The sequence below is a fragment of the Erythrolamprus reginae genome, chromosome 8 (assembly GCF_031021105.1).
Source record: "Erythrolamprus reginae isolate rEryReg1 chromosome 8, rEryReg1.hap1, whole genome shotgun sequence".
Classification (NCBI taxonomy): domain Eukaryota; kingdom Metazoa; phylum Chordata; class Lepidosauria; order Squamata; family Dipsadidae; genus Erythrolamprus; species Erythrolamprus reginae.
This window is the reverse complement of record NC_091957.1, coordinates 2,068,935-2,088,071: the sequence shown is the minus strand read 5'-3', so window position 1 is coordinate 2,088,071 and position 19,137 is coordinate 2,068,935. Positions and strand designations below refer to the sequence as shown.

At 45.9% G+C, this 19,137-nt stretch overlaps 1 protein-coding gene across 1 annotated transcript in view; it reads right to left on the bottom strand.

Moving 5' to 3' along the window:
• PRDM12 (PR/SET domain 12) overlaps nucleotides 1-15,316 on the bottom strand; it is a 37,709-nt gene extending 22,393 nt beyond the window's left edge. Inside the window, exons 1-2 of the mRNA XM_070759545.1 lie at nucleotides 15,304-15,316; nucleotides 12,780-12,923 (exon numbers count right to left, since the gene is read on the bottom strand). Of these exons, the coding sequence (XP_070615646.1) occupies nucleotides 12,780-12,923; nucleotides 15,304-15,316 (157 nt within the window). The remainder of the gene's footprint in view (nucleotides 1-12,779; nucleotides 12,924-15,303) is intronic.
• Nucleotides 15,317-19,137: the final 3,821 nt, after the last annotated feature.

The following is a 19,137-nucleotide window of genomic DNA, read 5'->3' as shown; positions in this document are numbered from 1 at the left end:
GGCTGTCTGATTTATTTTGGTTAATCTTCATTTGGATCCGACCCCCTCCCGCCCCCTGCGCCCTTTCCTTTTGCCAAATAGGAATGGATCGTGCGCTTTTTTGGAGCAGCGCGTCTCTTCCTTTGGGAGAGGAGGTGTGGTATCCCAAAACTCTGACCCCCACTTTATGCAAAAACAAAAACGGGAGGGGGGGGGGTCAAGGAAACCAGCGCCGGACAACACAGGGGCGCACCGCGCGCAAAAGATGCGGAGCGCGCCCGGGGAGAGAGGAAGGGGGGGAAAAAACGCGTTTCTCTTGGAAGCGCTATAAAAGCGACCTAGCGCGCCCCTCTTCCGAGCAGCCGGCGCCGAAGGATGGGGGGCTCAGGAAGGCGCCTTTCAACTCGGAGTCTTAGATTGAAGAGCCCCAGATTTACAGAATTTGGAATTGTAAGGGCAAATCAGAGGAGAGAGGAGAGAGATTAAAAATGAAGCGCCCTGGAATTATAATAATGATAATAGAAGGAGAAGGAGGAAGAGGAAGAGGAGGAGGAGGAGGAGGAGAAGGAGAAGAAGAAGAAGAAGAAGAAGAAGAAGAAGAAGAAGAAGAAGAAGAAGAAGAAGAAGAAGAATTCAAATCATATTAAATCGCATTTGCCGCTTTCTCGCCTCTTCTATAAAACGAGAAGCAAAGCTTAGAAGAATGAGCTGCAGAAAAAGTTAATATTTATACAAGGATGGAGTCGGGTCTTTCCCCCCTTCTTTCTCTCCACCCGCGCACCCCTGTTTCGTTGGAGGACGCCCACAAAATTGCAGAAACGGCCCTTGACTTTGGGGGAGCGAAAGTCCTTTAATTCCGGGCAAAACCAAGGGCTAAAAAAGAGCCTTCACCGTTCACCGCTCCCGAAGGTCGTTTAAGCTTCAATACAAAACAGGTTGAGGGCAGAACTGCGGCGGTTTATAATTATGGGGGGGGGGGGTTGTTCCTTTGAAAGCGTCAAATATCCTCTCGCCCACCGCCAAGACTTCAACCTTTCCGAGGAGGGGGAAGAGGGGGGCGCCCTTACCTGCGTTCTGCCCTTTCCATTTGGCACCACCTGAGCTTTTATTCAGGAGGGAGAGAGAGAGAGAGAGAAAAGAGGGGGGAGAATTATCGAGAAAGGTGGATTTAAAATAACAACCGAGCGGCTTTTGCGGGTCAAGCTTCCTGCCGCGCCTTAAGGCAGCCCGGTGAAAGAAAGAAAAGGAGATTTGGGGGGGGGTTTCAAAAGAAACCCCCCTATGCCCCCCCATGGACAATAGGCTGGTGGGTGGACTCCGAAACGAGACCCCTTTAAAAGGCTCGCGTCGGAAGAAAACTTAACTTGGTAAAAACGCGTTACCATCCTGGTCGGTCCGATTTGAACACAAAACACAGAAGAAACTAGTCCCAGCCTTGGGGCGGCGCGATGTGGGGTGGGGGGTTAGCTGCCAAAATTTAAAGTTCTCTGCTAAGCAAGCCGATCCGTTTCCGACTAACCGGGTTAAACAACGCGCGTCGCATCAAAACTTGCTTTTCGATAGCTCTAGATCGGATCTTTAAATAAGATGGTGGTGAGAAAGGGATTTTACGAGACCAGCGCAAACCAAAGTCAGAACGACACACGAACACACACACACACACACAGAGAGAGAGAGAGACAGAGAGGAGAGAGTCTGTTTTTCGGTAGCTCTAGATTAGATATTGAATGGGGAATGTCGAGAAAGGGACATAGGAGACCAGTGCTAACCAAATTCAGAATTGGAAGTTCATGCTCAATAAAAGAACGGCACACGAAACATACATACGAACACACACACACACACACACACAGAGAGAGAGAGAGAGAGAGAGAGAGAGAGAGAGAGAGAGAGAGAGAGAGAGAGAGAGAGAGAGAGAGAGAGAGAGAGACCTGTTTTTGGATAGCTCTAGATCGGATCTTGAATGAGGAATGGCGAGAAAGGGATGTTATCAGACGAGTGCGAACCAAATTCAGAATTGGAAGTTGGTGCCCAACAAAAGAGCGACACACGAACACAGAGACACACGCAGCGAACTGGAAGCCCTAACGTGAAAGTTGATTTTCGGAGGTTGCCAACCGATGGATATAAACGGGGGGCGCACACAAATGAGGGGGCCCAACGCCGGATTTTGGCAGGTTGCGTGATCGGCGCTACTCCAAGTCTCTTTTGAATGGACCCCCCTTCGTAAACGGCGGTAGGATCAAAATTAAATGAAGCGAAGCGGAGCCACAAAGATTCTCGAAGGGGAAAAATATATAATAATTTCCAAACAAATATTCTCCGCTTTTGGGGGCGAGAGGAGAGAAGCCGCTCCCCCCCCAAGTGAAAGTCGCAAAGACCCCGTTTGCATCTCGAGGTCCCGCGCCTTGCGGGAGTTTCGCACGTTTCGCACGACATAGCGAACGCTTCCGTTTCGCTTGGGTGGAAAATAAATCGGCCGTTTTGGGGAGCCCGACCCGAAACACGCTTCCGAATCGGTTACGAGTAGCGAGCCGAGACTCCCGCTTAGGGCTACAGGCGGACCTGGCATTCTTTCACACGTGCTGGGACAGCAAAGCGAACAGGGTAACAGTTGGAAGGGACCCCGTGAGTCACCTAGTCGAGCCCCACCTAAGCAAGAAACCCTACTAGCAGTCTAGCGAGCTTCGCCCAGTTTTTACGCGGCTAAATAAATGCCTTGGTGTTTTTTTAGGTGGGGGGGGGCGATTAAGAGCTTCCCAGCCAATCGAGATTCCCATTGAATTCACACGTTACGTTAATACAAATGTACTTCAGGCGTCGGTACATTGCGAAGTTACTACTTCTGTTAATGCTAAGAGTTATTCCTCTTTTGATCACAGAGTGTATTTTACGCGCGGAGCAAAATCTGTCTCTTTCTCTCCCTTTTTTAAAAGTAACTCGCTTCAAACTCGTATTAGTTTTATATTTCATAAATTCTTGTTTTTCGGGAGGGTGGCTGGTTAAGACTTTTCTTAACTACCTGTGGGGGGGGGGAGAGACATTTCTGGGGATGTTGGTTTCAAGGGAAAAGCGGAAGGATCGAAATCGAAAACCAATATTCGCCTTTGCGCTTTCGGGAGTGGCGCGTGGGTAAAGAGCGCGCGTAAAGACGCGGAGAAATGTATCGAAGAAGAAGAAGAAGGAGAAGGAGGAGAAGAAGAACGTCACCATTGTGCCAAAGAAAGTCCAGAATCAGCCGACCTTAGAGTTAGAACTGGGAAGAGACATTCAAAGATCACCTAGCCTGTTTCTAACGTGCCCAGGAGCAGCGAATTAAATCAACCATGAGTTGTCTTTTCTGAAAACCTCCAGATTTTGAGAATACAACCTAGAGAAGTAGAGATGTTTTCTTCAGAGATAATAAATTGAGAATAATGTATCAGTGGAATGGCTTTCCTCCAGAAGTTGTGGGTGCACTCCATCACTGGCTCTAAGGTTGGCTGATTCTGGACTATCTTTGGCACAATGGCCTGCTCCCACCACCACCACATTCTTCTTCTTCTTCTTCTTCTTCTTCTTCTTCTTCTTCTTCTTCTTCTTCTTCTTCTTCTTCTTCTTCTTCTTCTCCTCCTCCTCCTCCTCCTCCTCCTCCTCCTCCTTCTCCTCTTCTTCTTCTTCTCTTCTTCTCCTCCTCCTTCTCCTCCTCCTCCTCCTCCTTCTTCTCCTTCTCTTCTTCTTCTCTTCTTCTTCTCCTCTTTCTCCTTCTTTTCTTCTTCTTCTTCTTCTTTCTTCTTCGTCTTCTTCTCCTCCTCCTTCTCCTTCTTTTCTTCTTCTTCTTCTCCTTCTCCTTTTCTTCTTCTTCTCCTCCTCCTTCTTTTCTTCTTCTTCTCCTTCTTTTCTTCTTCTTCTTCTTCTCCTCCTCCTTCTTCTCCTCCTTCTTCTTCTCCCCCCCCTCCTCCTCCTCCTCCACCCCTTCCTCCAGCCTTTACACCTCTCTCTCCTCCAGAACGTCCCAATCCTCATATGTCCCTGGATCTTCACAACCACCCTAGAAGGTAGGCTAGTTCTGGAAATCCAGGCTGACAAGTTGGCTGAGGCAGATGCTTCATACCCCGCAGTTCTCATGGGCTGACTTGGGGCTCCCTAAGATCACTGTAGCCAGAATCTAAAAGCGGTAGCTCTCTGCTGTCCCCTAGCGGCCTTCTGGGGTTTAGCAGCCCTGATGCAGTAACCGTAGTTTAACTCTAAGGCTTTAAATGAAGAGTTCCGAGTTCGAAAACTGCCAAACATGGGTTGTTATTTTTTTTTCTTCTCCTCTCACCAAATTAAAAAGATTGCTGGAAAAAAGTGGAAAATGCAAGTTTCTTATGTGTGTTTTAGAATCCCAGGTGAAAAAAACCTCGTACTTCCCTGAGGCTCCTGCCATACAAGATGGGGTTCACCCATTGTAGCTACCCACTGCGGCCAACAGAGGGCGTCAGTGTCAATCAGCCTGGATTGGTTTTTGTTTGCAAACTAATGCTGTTTTTTGCTGGAGTGAAGCCTGAGCTGCCACCCAAGGCTGCATAGAGGCCGAACCCAAAACAGCAATAGCATTTAGACTTATTGACCACTTTTGCAGCCCTCTCTAAGCAGTTTACAGAGAATCAGCCTCTTGCCCCCAACAATCTGGGTCCTCATTTGACCCACCTCGGAAGGATGGAAGGCTGAGTCCACCTTGAGCCGGTGATGAGATTTGAACCGCTGACCTGCAGATCTAGCAGTCAGCTTTAGTGGCCTGTAGTACTGCACTCTACCTGCTGCGCCACCCCAGCTCATGAAAGACAATTTGCGCCACCGATCTGCAAGTACAGTATTTCCATTGGTAGGCAATGCTTCTTCATAGGGTCTCCTGCTTGAGCAGGGCGTTGGATTAGATGACCTCTCATGTCCCTCAACAACAGCCCTGCAAGATAAGCAAGGGCCTGGAAACCAAATCCTTTTGACCCCTATGACAATCATTAAGTGTTGGACCTCACGATTCTTGACAAATCTATATTTTCTTTTATGTACACTGAGAGCATTTGCACCAAAGACCAATTCCTTGTGTGTCCAATCACACTTGGCCAATAAAGAATTCTATTCTATTCTATTCTGTTCTGTTCTACTCTAGTCTACTCTAGTCTAGTCTACTCTTACTCAACTCTAGTCTAGTCTAGTCTAAGTCTAGTCTAGTCTTACTCTAGTCTAGTCTACTCTACTTTAGCCTAGTCTGGTCTACTCTACTCTTTACTCTAATCTAGTCTAATCTAGTCTAGTCTAATCTACTCTAGTTTACTCTAGTCTAGTCTACTCTTTAATCTATAGTTTACTCTAGTCTAGTCTAGTCTGGTCTACTCTTTCTACTCTACTCTACTCTACTCTAGTTTGGTCTACTCTTTACTCTAGTCTAGTCTAGTCTAGTTTAGTCTAGCCTACTCTTACTCTAGTCTAGTCTAGTCTGGTCTACTCTTTACTCTACTCTACTCTAGTCTGGTCTACTCTTTAGTCTAGTCTAATCTATTCTATTTTTTCTTTCAAAGTTGGTTTCCCTTTCAAACTTGAAATCTCTCCACACACACGCACCCTCAAATAATTTTTAAATTTTCCATTTTCACACTCATCCCCTCTGATGTCGGTGTCTCTTTCCACCTCCTGTTGGGGGGAAGGGGGAAAAAGGGGGAGATTTCTGAGTGTTTCCATAATGGGGGGGGGGAGACGAAGGGGGAAAAAAACCCCACTTTAATATTCATAGCCTTTAATAGACCAGCCGTTCTCTTTAGGCCCCATTGTTCCCCCACTCTTGCCCTGTCTATATTCCCATAGTTCCTTCAGAAAAGGCGTTAATATTCATTGATGTTAATAGAGAGAGCCCAAGTATATCGGCCCATTGTTCCGTGGTGTTCCTCCAGCCACGGAGTCAATAGGCAAAGCCCCCTTTTTCTCTCCCCCTCCCCGTCCCACCCTCTCCTTTTTTAGAGAAGGGGACATCTTTATCCCAGCTTTAGATTGGGGGCCCTATCCCCCCCACCTTTATTCAGAGACAGAGACACCCCCTCTCCTCAAAAACCTTGTCAAAGGAGGAAAAACAGTGGAACAGATCAATCTTGTACGGTGCAGCAATTTGACAACCCATGGGCTGTTGACTGTTTTGAAAACACTGGGGTGGGGATGATGGGTGATGGGAAGGCAGGGGGGGGGCGGAGAAGACTGGAGGGAGAACGGGGACCTGTTGGGGGGCTTGAAGAGAAAAGGGATGCGGGGGGGGGGAGGAGAGGTCCCAGGGAGCCACAGAGAAGGAGGGAGGGGAAAAGTGAAGAGAGAGAGAAAAAAGAGATTAACGCAACAGCTGCTTTTTTGGGTAAGGGGATGTGGTGGGGTGGGGGATCCCAGGAGGGGAGAAGGGGGTGAATAGGGATTGCATGGCGGGTGGGGCGGGAGCAGGGGGGGTTGATTTATGCCTCTGCCGACTGAACATTTATTTCTCCTGGCAGACAAGAAAGCTGGATGGGGCTTTTATTTAATTTTGTGGGGGGGGGGGTGTCTTAGAGGCGCAGGCGCTGATGGGCGTTTAATGGGCTGCCCAAAAATGGAAATAGGATATTTCTCTTTGCCGGCTCTTGCCCTCCCCCACCCACACCCCACGTAGAAACACAGCCATGGCATGCGAGCCCCCCCGGGCAGAGGACCCCCCCCCATCCGTGGCAGCGCTCTGGCCTGGGGTCTCCGCTAAAGGGGAGAGACCGGTGGGTTTGGCAGCTGCAGGAGGGTTTGGGAAGGGAAGGCTGGGGAAATGCTAGTTTCTTCCTTCCTTCATTCCTTCATTAGTTCCTTCCTTCCTTCCCTTTCCTCCCTCTCTCCATTCTTTCCTTCCTTCCTTCTTCTCCCTTCCTCCCTTTCCTTTTCCTTCCTTCTCCCTTTTCCTTCCTACCTTCCCCCTCTTTCCTCCCTCCCTTCTTTTCTTCCTCCCTCCCTTCTTTTCCTCCCTCCCTCCCTTCTTTTCCTCCCTCCCTGCCTCATCTCCTTCCTTCCTTCCTTTTCCTTCCTCCTCTTTCCTCCCTCTCTCCCTTCTTTCCTTCCTCCCTTCTTCTCCCTTCCTCCCTTTCCTTTTCCTTCCTTCTCCCTTTTCCTTCCTACCTTCCCCCTCTTTCCTCCCTCCCTTCTTTTCTTCCTCCCTCCCTTCTTTTCCTCCCTCCCTCCCTTCTTTTCCTCCCTCCCTGCCTCATCTCCTTCCTTCCTTCCTTTTCCTTCCTCCTCTTTCCTCCCTCTCTCCCTTCTTTCCTTCCTCCCTTCTTCTCCCTTCCTCCCTTTCCTTTTCCTTCCTTCTCCCTTTTCCTTCCTACCTTCCCCCTCTTTCCTCCCTCCCTTCTTTTCTTCCTCCCTCCCTTCTTTTCCTCCCTCCCTCCCTTCTTTTCCTCCCTCCCTGCCTCATCTCCTTCCTTCCTTCCTTTTCCTTCCTCCTCTTTCCTCCCTCTCTCCCTTCTTTCCTTCCTCCCTTCCCCTTTCTTTCTTCCCTACTTTTCTCTCCCTGCCTCATCTTCCTTCCTTCCCTCTTTTCCTTTTCTCCCTTTCCTTTCCCTCCCTGCTCCTTTCCCTTCCTTCCTCCTCTTTCCTCTTTCCTCCCTCCATTCTTTTCTTCCTTCCTTCTTCCCTTCCCTTTTCCTTCTTCCCTCCATTCCCTCCCTGCCTCATCTCCTTCATTCTTTGCTTCCTTCCTCTCAGAAGAAGGGAGGAAGGAAGGAAGGAAGGAAAGGTCAACGTAAAGAGAGCTTTCGAAGCCCGTGCGTGGGAAACGGACGGCTGACAGAAAGAAACGCGTGGGGACAAGAGGAAAGACAGATTGTACGGAAGGGGGTTTCTTTGGGGCGCGCAATGGCCTTCATCAAGGAAAGGGTGGGGTAGGTGGCCTTTTAGGAGCCCACACAGAGGCGTTGTGTTGTTGTTGTTGTGTTGCGCTAGAGGGCAACTGCCGCCCCCTTTTGAAGAGGGGGAATATTTAGAGAAAGCGTCCCCCCTCCCCAACTTTGTGCGTCAATACAAATAGCCCTCGATTGAAGACCCCAACCTTTCTGTCGTTAAGCGAAACTTCCGTTAAGTCGAGGACTGCCCTCCATTTGGGGTGGGGTGGGGGGAAGCCCCCAGCTCCTCTCCGGCGAAGCTTTAACCCCTGTCCCCTAAAGCCCACCGCCTGCGACCCCCGTTTCCCAGCGCGGGGAGGAGCGAAGCCGCCCCTTGTCAATCCCGAGCGCGAAGAGAAATTGCGCTTTAACTATCGATTAAAAGCCTCTTAACTCCTTTTGAAAAAACTTTCTCCCTTTCCATTTCTCGCCTCGCTTTTCGGCTTCCCGCCCCCCCCCCTCAGCCCCACTTCGCCTTGCCCCGAGGGGGGGGGTCGGTGGGAAAGGGGGGGTCGGTTTTAAACATCTGCTGGGATGAAATCCGCGCTTTAGGGCACCTCTTGATCCGCACTCCAAAGCCCCGCGCCCCCCTCCGCCTGCCACCCGCAACCCTCCCCGCCCCGGTTGGGAAGTCATTAAAAAGATATTAGTTAGGTTGTGAAGAAGGGGCGCCGGCCCCGGTATTGATCCTGGAGCGGGGGAGGAGGGAGACTGGGGGGGAGGAAGGCATTTGGGCAAATTCTTTTGCGCCTCTCTCGCTGGATTTCTCTTAATTGTCTTTCTTGTCCTTTAATTCCTTAGTTCCTTCCTTAATTTCCTCATTTTCCTTCCTTCCTTCTTTTCTTCCTTCCTTCCCCCTTTCTCTCCTTCCTTCCTTCCCTTCATTTTCTCCTTTTCCTTCTTTCCTTCCTCTCCTTCTTCCACTTTCCTTCTTTCCTCTTTTCCTTTTCCTCTCCTTCCTTCCTCTCTTCCTCCTTCCCATTCTCCCTCCCTCCCTCTTGCCTTCCCTACCTCCTCCTTTCCTTCCTTCCTTCACTTCTTAGTTCTAGGTTGGATCTCTCTTTGGCTAAGTTTCCATTCATCTCTTTTGGATCCATTTCAAACTGGTCTGGGACCTGGAGCTATCAATTAATTTATTGATTAATATTGATCGTGTCTAGTATGGGGTCCACAATATCCACGTCCTCATCTGACTCAAACAGTACCACAGCTGGGAGTTATGCAGTTTCTGGAGGTCCCCCAGGCCCTAACTCTCCTTCACTTTCCAGTTCCTCTGGTAAATACACTTGGCTATGATACCCAGATGGACCCAGTTCATCCTCCTCAAAGTCCGTGATCAAAGAAGCCAACCACAATTTTTCCATCCCTTACTAGCAGCCTCCTTCTTCAAAAATTGGATAAAGGTATAAAGAATAAGCATATTTTCCCCAGAAGGTGAAAGGACCTAATACTTCCCACTGCTTTGCTTACATAGAAATCTAGAAGATTGACGGCAGAAAAAGACCTCCTGGTCCATCTAGTCTGGCCTTATACTATTTCCTGTATTTTATCTTAGGATGGATCTATGTTCATCCCAGGCAGGTTTAAATTCAGTTCCTGTGCATTTACCAACCCCGTCTGCTGGAGGTTTGTTCCAAGGATCTACTACTCTTTCAGTCAAATAATATTTTCTCACATTGGTTTTGATCTTCCTCCCAACTAACCTCAGATTGTGGCCCCATTGTTCTTGTGTTCACTTTCCTATTAAAAACACTTCCCTCCTGAACCTTATTTAACCCTTTGACATGTTTAAATGTTTCGATCATGTCCCCCCTTTCCCTTCTGTCCTCCAGACTCTACAGGTTGAGTTCATGAAGTCTTTCCTGATTTTTTTCTTCCTTCCTTCCTTCCTTCCTTCCTTCCTTTCTTTTCCTTCCTTCCTTTCTTTCTTCCTTTCCCAATTTCCTCCCTTTCCTTCCTTCCTTCTTTCCATCCTTCCTTCCTCAATTTCCTCCCTTTTCTGATCTTTCCCCCCAACTAACTTCAGATTGTGTCCCCTTGTTCTTGGGTTCACTTTCCTATTAAAAACACTTCCCTCCTGGACCTTATTTAACCCTTTTAACATATTTAAATGTTTCGATCATGTCCCCCCCTTTCCCTTCTGTTTGAGAGTGTTTTTTTTAAAAAAAATATATCTTTATTAGTTATTTACATTAATAAAAACAAAAACAATGTTTGTTTGTTTTTAAATTACTTGTAGAGGATTTGAATGGCTGAGAGCCAGATAGCAAAAAAAACCAACAACACCAACCACCACCGCACACTGTACCATTTGCACAGTAACGGCAGTTCCTTCCAAAGTTGGCCAGCCAGAGGCTTTGCAAACACAGCCCTGCATGTTGCCAATCCACCAAGCAAAGCCTTCCATTGGTAGAAAAGCTGGGTTTTGTTCCCCCAAAAGTCGCGACTTCTCCGTGGGACGGCAATTCCCGTGTAAACACCATCCACGCAAGCAAAGGCGGGCCTGATTACCGGCTTCTGCAAAGGCCTCAGGCCCACTGTACGCCATTGTTCGGCTCGGCGGGCGTCCTTTGCGCGAGATACTTAAAAGCTTTCATTCTCGCTGCCCGATGATATTTGCAAAATTGTGCGAGAGGGGAAAAAATGGACGCGTACGCGCACGCCCGGCCTACAAACCTCTTTTGGCTTGCTTTGGTTCCGCCAGACGCCGATTGTCTGCAAACTCAAACTGGCGGTGGGCCAAAGCGATGGAATTGGCCGGGAATCAGGAACCACTTAGAAAAAGAAATTTCAAGGGCCCTGCAAACCACTGTCTAGGGCAGAGTTTCCCAACCTTGGCAACTTGAAGACATTTGGACTTCAACTCCCAGAATTCCCCAGCCAGCATTCGCTGGCTGGGGAATTCTGGGAGTTGAAGTCCAGATACCTTCAAGTTGCCACGGTTGGGAAACACTGGTCTAGGGGTCGTGGGCTGTGGAACTGACAGTCTCCAAATGGTTGAACAGTGCGGTCAGGCGGTAGGGAAAGCCAGTAGAATGCTTGGCTGCATAGCTAGAAGTATCACAAGCAGGAAGAGGGAGAATGTGATCCCGCTATATAGAGCGCTGTTGAGACCCCATTTGGAATAATACTGTGTCCAGTTCTGGAGACCACACCTACAAAAAGATATGGATCAAATTGAATGGGTCCAAAGACGGGCTACAAAATGGTGGGAGGTCTTGAGCATAAAATTTATCAGGAAAGACTTCATGAACTCAATCTGTAGAGTCTGGAGGACAGAAGGAAAAGGGGGGACATGATCGAAACATTTACATATGTTCAAGGGTTAAATACGGTTCAGGAGGGAAGTGTTTTCAATAGGAAAGTGAACACAAGAACAAGGGGGCACAATCTTGGGTTAGTTGGGGGAAAGATCAGAAGCAACGTGAGAAAATATTATTTGACTGAAATAGTAGTAGATCCTTGGAACAAACTTCCAGCAGACCTGGTTGGTAAATCCACAGTGCAATTCCCTTAACAAAATGTCCTGGATAGCGATGGAAATTCTGGCCCCCAACTGGTGTTCGTAATCCAAAAACTATCCAGACTACATTTAAATTTCCCCAGGATGCAAAAGATGAGTTGTGCAAACTGGGGTGAGGATTTTTCTACTCCCAAAATTGACATTTGTGTCTTCTGGCAATGCCATCGATGTATCCAACCACTCACAGTACCAGATTGCAAGAGAAGGAAACATTTGCGAATGGAATTGCAATCCCCCGTTCCCCATTTGATAAATTATAAATGCAGAGAAGGGAAATAAGATTCCAATAAATCAGAGTATTGTCAAATAAAAAGCCCTTCAGAGTTAAATAAGGCCTGGACCACCAGCGACTAAATTCCCTGGAGCTGATGCTTTGCTAACAGAAATTACAGTAAATATGAGGAAGAGGAAGGGAAAGACAAATAGGTTTTTAAGAGTCAAGAGATTCATCTCTTACAGCCTTGATGGGGGAAGCAATTACTGCAGTGAGAATTTGCAATGAAATCTGGAGAGGCACGATTAGTAAGGATCCCCCCCCCACACCCAAAAAACATTTCTAGTCTTTATCTTTTTTAATTCCAGCAGAATAAAACAAATCTTTCTACCTTGGTGTCAAACCATGCAGAGTCTTGGGTTGAAAGACAGCAGGGAAAAACTTCAATAGTTTTCAAACCAATATGGGAAACCGAAGCCTCGTTTTGAAACTGGGCAATTTTCCAAAATGTGTAATGCACTTCAATTATCATAAAAATAAATAATGGGCATTAAGGAACGCCTCTATAGAAAACTGCATCCATTCTTGACATTTATAGGTGTAAATGCATTCATTAATTGCCACTGAATTGAGTTCACCTGATGGAGATTGTTGCAAAGCTTTTGGCTCTTGAAGCAGCCTTTAAACGATTAAGGGGGGAAAAATATTTTGGAGAAAGTGTTTGCAAAAACCTGTTGCCAGATAAAAATAAATAAATCACATTTTATCTGAAGTCTGAATGGAGACCATACGAGTTTCAACCAGCCAAGAGGCGTATATAAGTGCACTGATGTGCCTATCGTCCCCTGTCCAATTGTCTTTCCTTATCTCATATATCATATATATTCTCTCCTTATCTCTTATATCATATATAATCTCTCCCTCCCATCTACTTCTCTTCTTTTTACTTTCTATCGTTATATATTGTATTACTTAATGTCTAGTCTCTTTCGTATGTATTGTATATTGGACAAAGAATAAATAAATACAAATAAAAAACTAAGGAATTCAATGCAACAGTTGCAGCAAAGACGAATGAAAAAAGACCCAGAGGAAAATTGCCAGAGGAAGAAATCATGTTTTAAGGTCTGGTGGGAAAAGGTTGCAAAGGAAATATTAGACCTACCTTTTTCAACAGGACAAACCAGCCTTGCTCGAAGATGGTTACGGAGAAGGGTAGAACTGTCCGAATTGGTGTTGACTGGGGAATTCTGGGAGTTGAAGTCCACACACAAGTTTTCAAGGCTGAGTAACACACTGGTCTGGAGCCCTAAAAGATATGAAGTAGAAATCTAAACCAGTTTGGCAAGAAAGACAGTAGTTAAAACCTAATAAGTTGGCCAACCTTATTTTGCTGGACATCTTCTAGACTAGTAACTTGCAATTCCCAGAATACTCAGATAGCGTTTGGTCTTTGCTAAGCATTCTGGGAATTGTAGGATATCTTCCCAATGGGTGGCACTCAATTCCCAGAATTCCTCACTTGACCGTTGATGAGGTTTCGGGGAGTTGAAATCCACTCAGATCATGCCTCAACAGAGAGTAGGGTAGGGTAGGGTAGGGTATAGTAGATAGAGTAGAATAGTATGGAATGGAATGGAATGGAATAGAATAGAATAGAAATGAACTCAATCTGTAGAGTCTGGAGGACAGAAGGAAAAGGGGGGACATGATCGAAACATTTAAATATGTTAAAGGGTTAAATAAGATTCAGGAGGGAAGTGTTTTTAATAGGAAAGTGAACACAAGAACAAGGGGACACAATCTGAAGTTAGTTGGGGGAAAGATCAAAAGCAACGTGAGAAAATATTATTTCACTGAAAGAGTAGTAGATCCTTGGAACAAACTTCCAGCAGACGTGGTTGGTAAATCTAAAGGAACTGAATTTAAAACATGCCTGGGATAAACATAGATCCATCCAAAGATAAAATACAGGAAATAGTATAAGGGCAGACTAGATGGACCATGAGGTCTTTTTCTGCCGTCAGTCTTCTATGTTTCTATGAAATATTCTGTTCTACACAAGGAATTTGTCTCCAGTTCATAAGCCTTCAGTGTACATACAAACCAGGGGTGAAGTCCAACAGGTTCTGGAGAATTGGTAGCGAAAATTTTGAGTAGTTCAGAAAACCAGCAAATACCACCTGTGGCTGGCCCCAGACTGGGGTGAGAATGGAGATTTTGCAACATACTTCCCCCAGGAATGGGAAGTATCCTTCCCCTCCACGCCCACTAAGCCACGCCCACAGAACCAGTAAAGGGGGGGGGATTTGGATTTCACCCCTGATTACAAACAACAAAAAAATGACATAAATCATATCACAGGGTCATATATCCAGACCATATGTCATACTGTAGTTACAATCATTAATCATAAGATACCGAAAACACGAGTGAAAAATCACATGACACCAATTAGGAGAAAGTAGCCGGAAAGCTAAGTTGAGAAAAGATGAGAAAAATGAGAATATAAGTTGATAATAACAATACAGCTTAATACACGGGTAAATTTCTTAGATATCGTTGTGGAAATTAAATGTGGTGTCACGGGTAAATGATGTCAAGTTGCTTTGATGTGCAATGCCCTGTTCCAGCGTTCAGAAGGGAGGAGTTGAAATCCTAGCATCCAGAAGAGCCTCCACTTCTTCTTCTGAGTCGCTCATCTCAGGTGCTGTAGAAGACCCTGGTTGCTCTTCAGCCACTGACACCATGTCCTCTTTGCTGTCAAGTCTTGGGTGCCAGGAACATAGGATGCCTGTACCTCACTTCCACTGTATCTGTTCTGTCGGGCTCTCTGGTAGACTCCTCCCAAAAATTCACAGGTACAAATTTCAGACACACACACGTTTGAAAATTCAAAACAATATTCTTTATAATGAAAATCCACTTAAACCAAGCCCTCTTTTGGTATAGCCAAGAGCACTCGTCTCCAAACAAACTGGTAATTTGCACAAGTCCCTGATCAGTTCTGTGATACTTAGCTTACAGCTGGGAGGCAATTCACAGTCCTTCTTCTTTCACAAAGTGAAACACACTTTGCCCTGGTTTAGTTTCAAAGAGGGGAAAAATCAGCACACAAAAAGTCAAAGTCAGCAAAGCAGTCACGAAACACAACGATCAGATAATCCTCCACAATGGCCAAACCCACAGGCTGCTATTTATAGCAGCCTCACTAATGACCACAGCCCCACCCAACCACAGGTGGCCTCATTTTCTTTGATAATAATCTCTCAGTTGTTGCTGCCTATGCATCGCTCTCCGCATGCGTGGCTGTATCATTAACTCTTGTTCCGAATCCAAGGAGGAGCTAGAGAATTGATCTCCTTCTGAGCTGTCTGCCCCACTCTCCTCCTCCCTGTCACTCATGTCTTCTTGGTCAGAGGAGCCTTCATCAGCAGATTCCACCAGGGGCAAAACAGGCCTGCAGTATGTGGATGTCTCCCCCACATCCGCAGTCCTTGGGGCAGGAGCTGGACCAGAGCTAACCACAACAGTATCTGAGTCCTCTGGATCCATTGCCAATTGTGCAGGATGTGAACAGGCCACAACTGATGTCCATTTCAAGGATTCAACTAGTTGTTTAGTTGAGGACAGTTAACCAGGACTATTGGAAAAAGCCATTGTATTGTGGCTTAGCCAATTAACCTTACATGAATAAGCCATGGTTTCTTGCAATGTAGGGACCAGGTTATCTTCTTCCACGTAAATACAGCCATTTTAACCCCTTTTTCTCTGAGGGAGAAGGATACATTTTCTTTTTGTCTTACAAATAAGTTCAGCACTGGAATCTACTCTCTGCGCAATAATGATCACCTGATCCCCCTTCCAGATGTTGGCAAACTAACCCATCTCCCAAATATGTCAGCCCTTCAAGGTAGAGCCCACTAGGAAATTAAGTCAAGCAGATCTCCTATCCCTCAAGGCCAGGACTCCTTCCCTCTGCTGTTCTGGTCTCCGGCTAGAGCCTCTGTTAATTGGAATCAAGGCTTGCTGAATGCAGAGATTTATAAAACAAAAACATCATCTTTATTTTTCTCTTTCCTGTTACAAACTGCGTCATCCAGCAGGCAATCACTTTTATCTCATTCTTTAGTAGTTAAAATAAACATAAAACATTCTCCAAGCATTCCTCCCTTCATCTTAAGATTTAGGGCTAGGCAGCATTAGCCCAGAGTAATAAAAACTGCAGTTAAAAGACACCTACAACAAAGTCGCAGAAAGGCACTTCCATATTCATTTATAGCAGATTGAAAACTCTACCTTTCTTCTCAGCTGGCACCCGGACGTGATGAATTAATTACTTAATTAATTAACCCGTTCCTCTCCTTAATATTTCTTCCATGACACTTGCTCCCTCCGTCTTTGTAAGCGTCTGAAAGAAGGATCTACCCATCGAATATCTATTTCTCCTTCACTTGAATCTGAGCTCATAGAAACTTCCTGTGGGTCATCACTGAACAGGAGTCTACACAACATCTACAAGGTGTTGGAGAACAGGGCCACAACTACAGAGGTTGTTGAGTTTTGCCCTGCTTTACGACCTTTCTCGCCACCCGTTGTTAAGTGAATCTGAGATGTGATTTGATGGTATTAGAGGTCTCATCACAGGGTATCAGGTCTTCCGAGCCGAGCCGCCTTTTGCAACTGACCGATGGTGAATTTGTTGATGCTGTTGGTGTCCAGATGACCAATTATTAGTATTATAGTTCAGCACACAACCAGATGTTTAGACTCAATTTTTCCCACCTCTGGAGTCCTTCCCAAGGCCTTGGCATAGGCAGGTGTTGGTGCTTGATGGTGTTCAAAGTTTCCCAGCAAAGCTGCCTTTTTTTGCAGTTGACTGAAGATGAATTTGTCAATGCTGATGCTGTTTGAATGTCCAAAGAACAAATTATTTTGACCTGTTACACAACCATCCAGATGTTCACAATGGAAGTGGTGTGTTTATCCACTTGTAGAGACCTTCCCAAGGACCAGAAGTAGCTGTTTGATGGGGTTACAAACATCACTGCAGGATATAAGCCGTTGCTGATAAAAGTGGGTTTTTTTGCAATTGACTAACGGTGAATTTATCAGTGCCGATGATGTTGGCTGCTCCAGCTGTTTAGGCGTTGCACCCAAGACGCATATGACTTTTGGATCTAACCTTTGCTTTCTCTTGCCCCAGTCATTCTATTGACGGGCTACAAAAATGGTGGAAGGTCTTCAGCATAAAACGTATCAGGAAAGACTTCATGAACTCAATCTGTATAGTGTGGAGGACAGAAGAGAAAGGGGGGACATGATCAAAACATTTAAATATGTGAAAGGGTTAAATAAGGTTCGGGAGGGAAGTGTTTTTAATAGGAAAGCGAACACAAGAACAAAGGGGCACAATCTGAAGTGAGTTGGGGGAAAGATCAGAAGCAACGTGAGAAAATGTTATTTGACTGAAAGAGTAGTAGATCCTTGGAACAAACTTCCAGCAGACGTGGTTGGTCAATCCACAGTGACTGAATTGAAACATGCCTGGGATAAACATAGATCCACCCTAAGATAAAATACAGGAAATAGTATAAGGGCAGACGAGATGGACCAGGAGGTCTTTTTCTGCCGTCAGTCTTCTATGTTTCTATTTGTAGATCTTTCTAATTTGGTTCCCTTCTCCAATTCTCTTCTCTTCCGGTATTTCTTGTGTGTCTGATCAGACTTAGCCAAACAGGTCATCCATAATTGCCACGGAGCCAACGTTAACGGAGACAAGACACAATTTTTCCAAGGTAACCATCGCCTTGTTTTTTGTGATGCCAAGTTCAAAAACGTCTCTAATTGCAGCCCGACATGGTCATAGGTGGCCGTTTTAAGAGGGGGGGGGGTTTGAAAAAACGATGAAAATCCATTACTAAGATTTGGTATCATTTCAAGTCCTTAAGTGTTCCTTTTCCCAACACTAGACTCATGCAAAAAATAAATACGTTGCCTGCCTTCGCTTAGGCGCCATTCCTTAATGGCTGGATTGCTTGTGAAGGTCTTGGTGGTGGGTGCCCCACCCAACAGATATTTGAAAATAATAATAATAAAGAGGGAGGGGGGGCAGGAAAATGAAGTTTGCATAAGAGCCGGGTTCCATAATTCATATCCAGGATATTCCACCAGGGACCCACTCATCGGTACTTACAGATAACGTTTAAGAAAATGCATCTCCTTGTTTTTTTTCTCGAGCACTTACGACTTCAGGGTGGACGGGCACCAATGCATCGGCTTCAATTAAGAGACACCTTGGAGTTCATTAAGCAACAGGCCAAATGTTCTTTTGGCACAGAGCTTGGGAAATGAATTAGGGGAAGGCCTCTCTCCTCTCCATCAAAGGTTCGTCTGGAAGCTTCGCCCCAACCCCTCCCTCCCTTTTCTCTGCCCAAATGGCAATTTTACCCTTCCATTTTTTCTCCCCTCCCTTCCTTTCGGTTCCTGCCTCGATTCTCTGGAGGTGCCTTTTAAAAGATGCCATCTTCTCTCTCGTTTTTTTTCTCCCCCCTCTCCTTCCGGCTTTCAGCAACGGGGGGAGCCCCCTCCCCACACCCTAAGCGTTGCCACTTTTACAGATGGGGTCTAGGGGAGAGAGAAAAAATAATAACAGTAGAAATTGTACAGGAGGTAAATTTAAGGGCAGCCAATCTCACGGTTTGTCAAATAAAAAGTCCTCCGTGAAATTTGGGTAGGAACGAAGAAGGGTTAAAAAGAGAAAAGTGAAGGGTGGGGAGATTTTTATTTATTTATTTTTTCCAATACACAATGAGGGTTTTAGCGGGTATATATATATATATACACATGGTAAAATACATGCTGAAGGTTATAGAGGAGATACTCATAGTAAAATATATCTAAGAAAGAAAAGAAGATATAGGAATAGAACATATCAATGGAAGAATAGAAGAAGAAATATAGGAATAGAAGAAAGGTATAGGAGATATAGGAGAGCAATAGGACAGGGGACGGAAGGCACTCTAGTGCACTTGTACTCGCCCCTTACTGACCTCTTAGGAATCTGGAGAGGTCAACCGTAGATAATCTAAGGGTAAAGTGTTGGGGGTTTGGGGATGACACTACGGAGTCCGGTAATGAGTTCCACGCTTCGACAACTCAGTTACTGAAGTCATACTTTTTACAGTCAAGTTTGGAGCGCTTAATATTAAGTTTAAATCTGTTGTGTGCTCTTGTGTTGTTGTGGTTGAAGCTGAAGTAGTCGCCGAGCGTGATGGGTTGGGGCACTTTAAATCGGTTCCCATCCAACCCCAGGCGAAGATAATATTGGATCGATACCTCTCTCCGAGTCTGTGGAAGGAAACTGAAAATCTTCTCCCATCCTCTTTCCCCCAAAGTTTGCCTTTCTCTCTTTTAACAGCTCTCCTTCCCCGAAAGAACTTCCCGGGATTGAGCGGAAGGGTGAAAAATCAGGAAGACTCAATCCTGGCGAGATGTGGACGAGGAGGATGCGACCACATCCA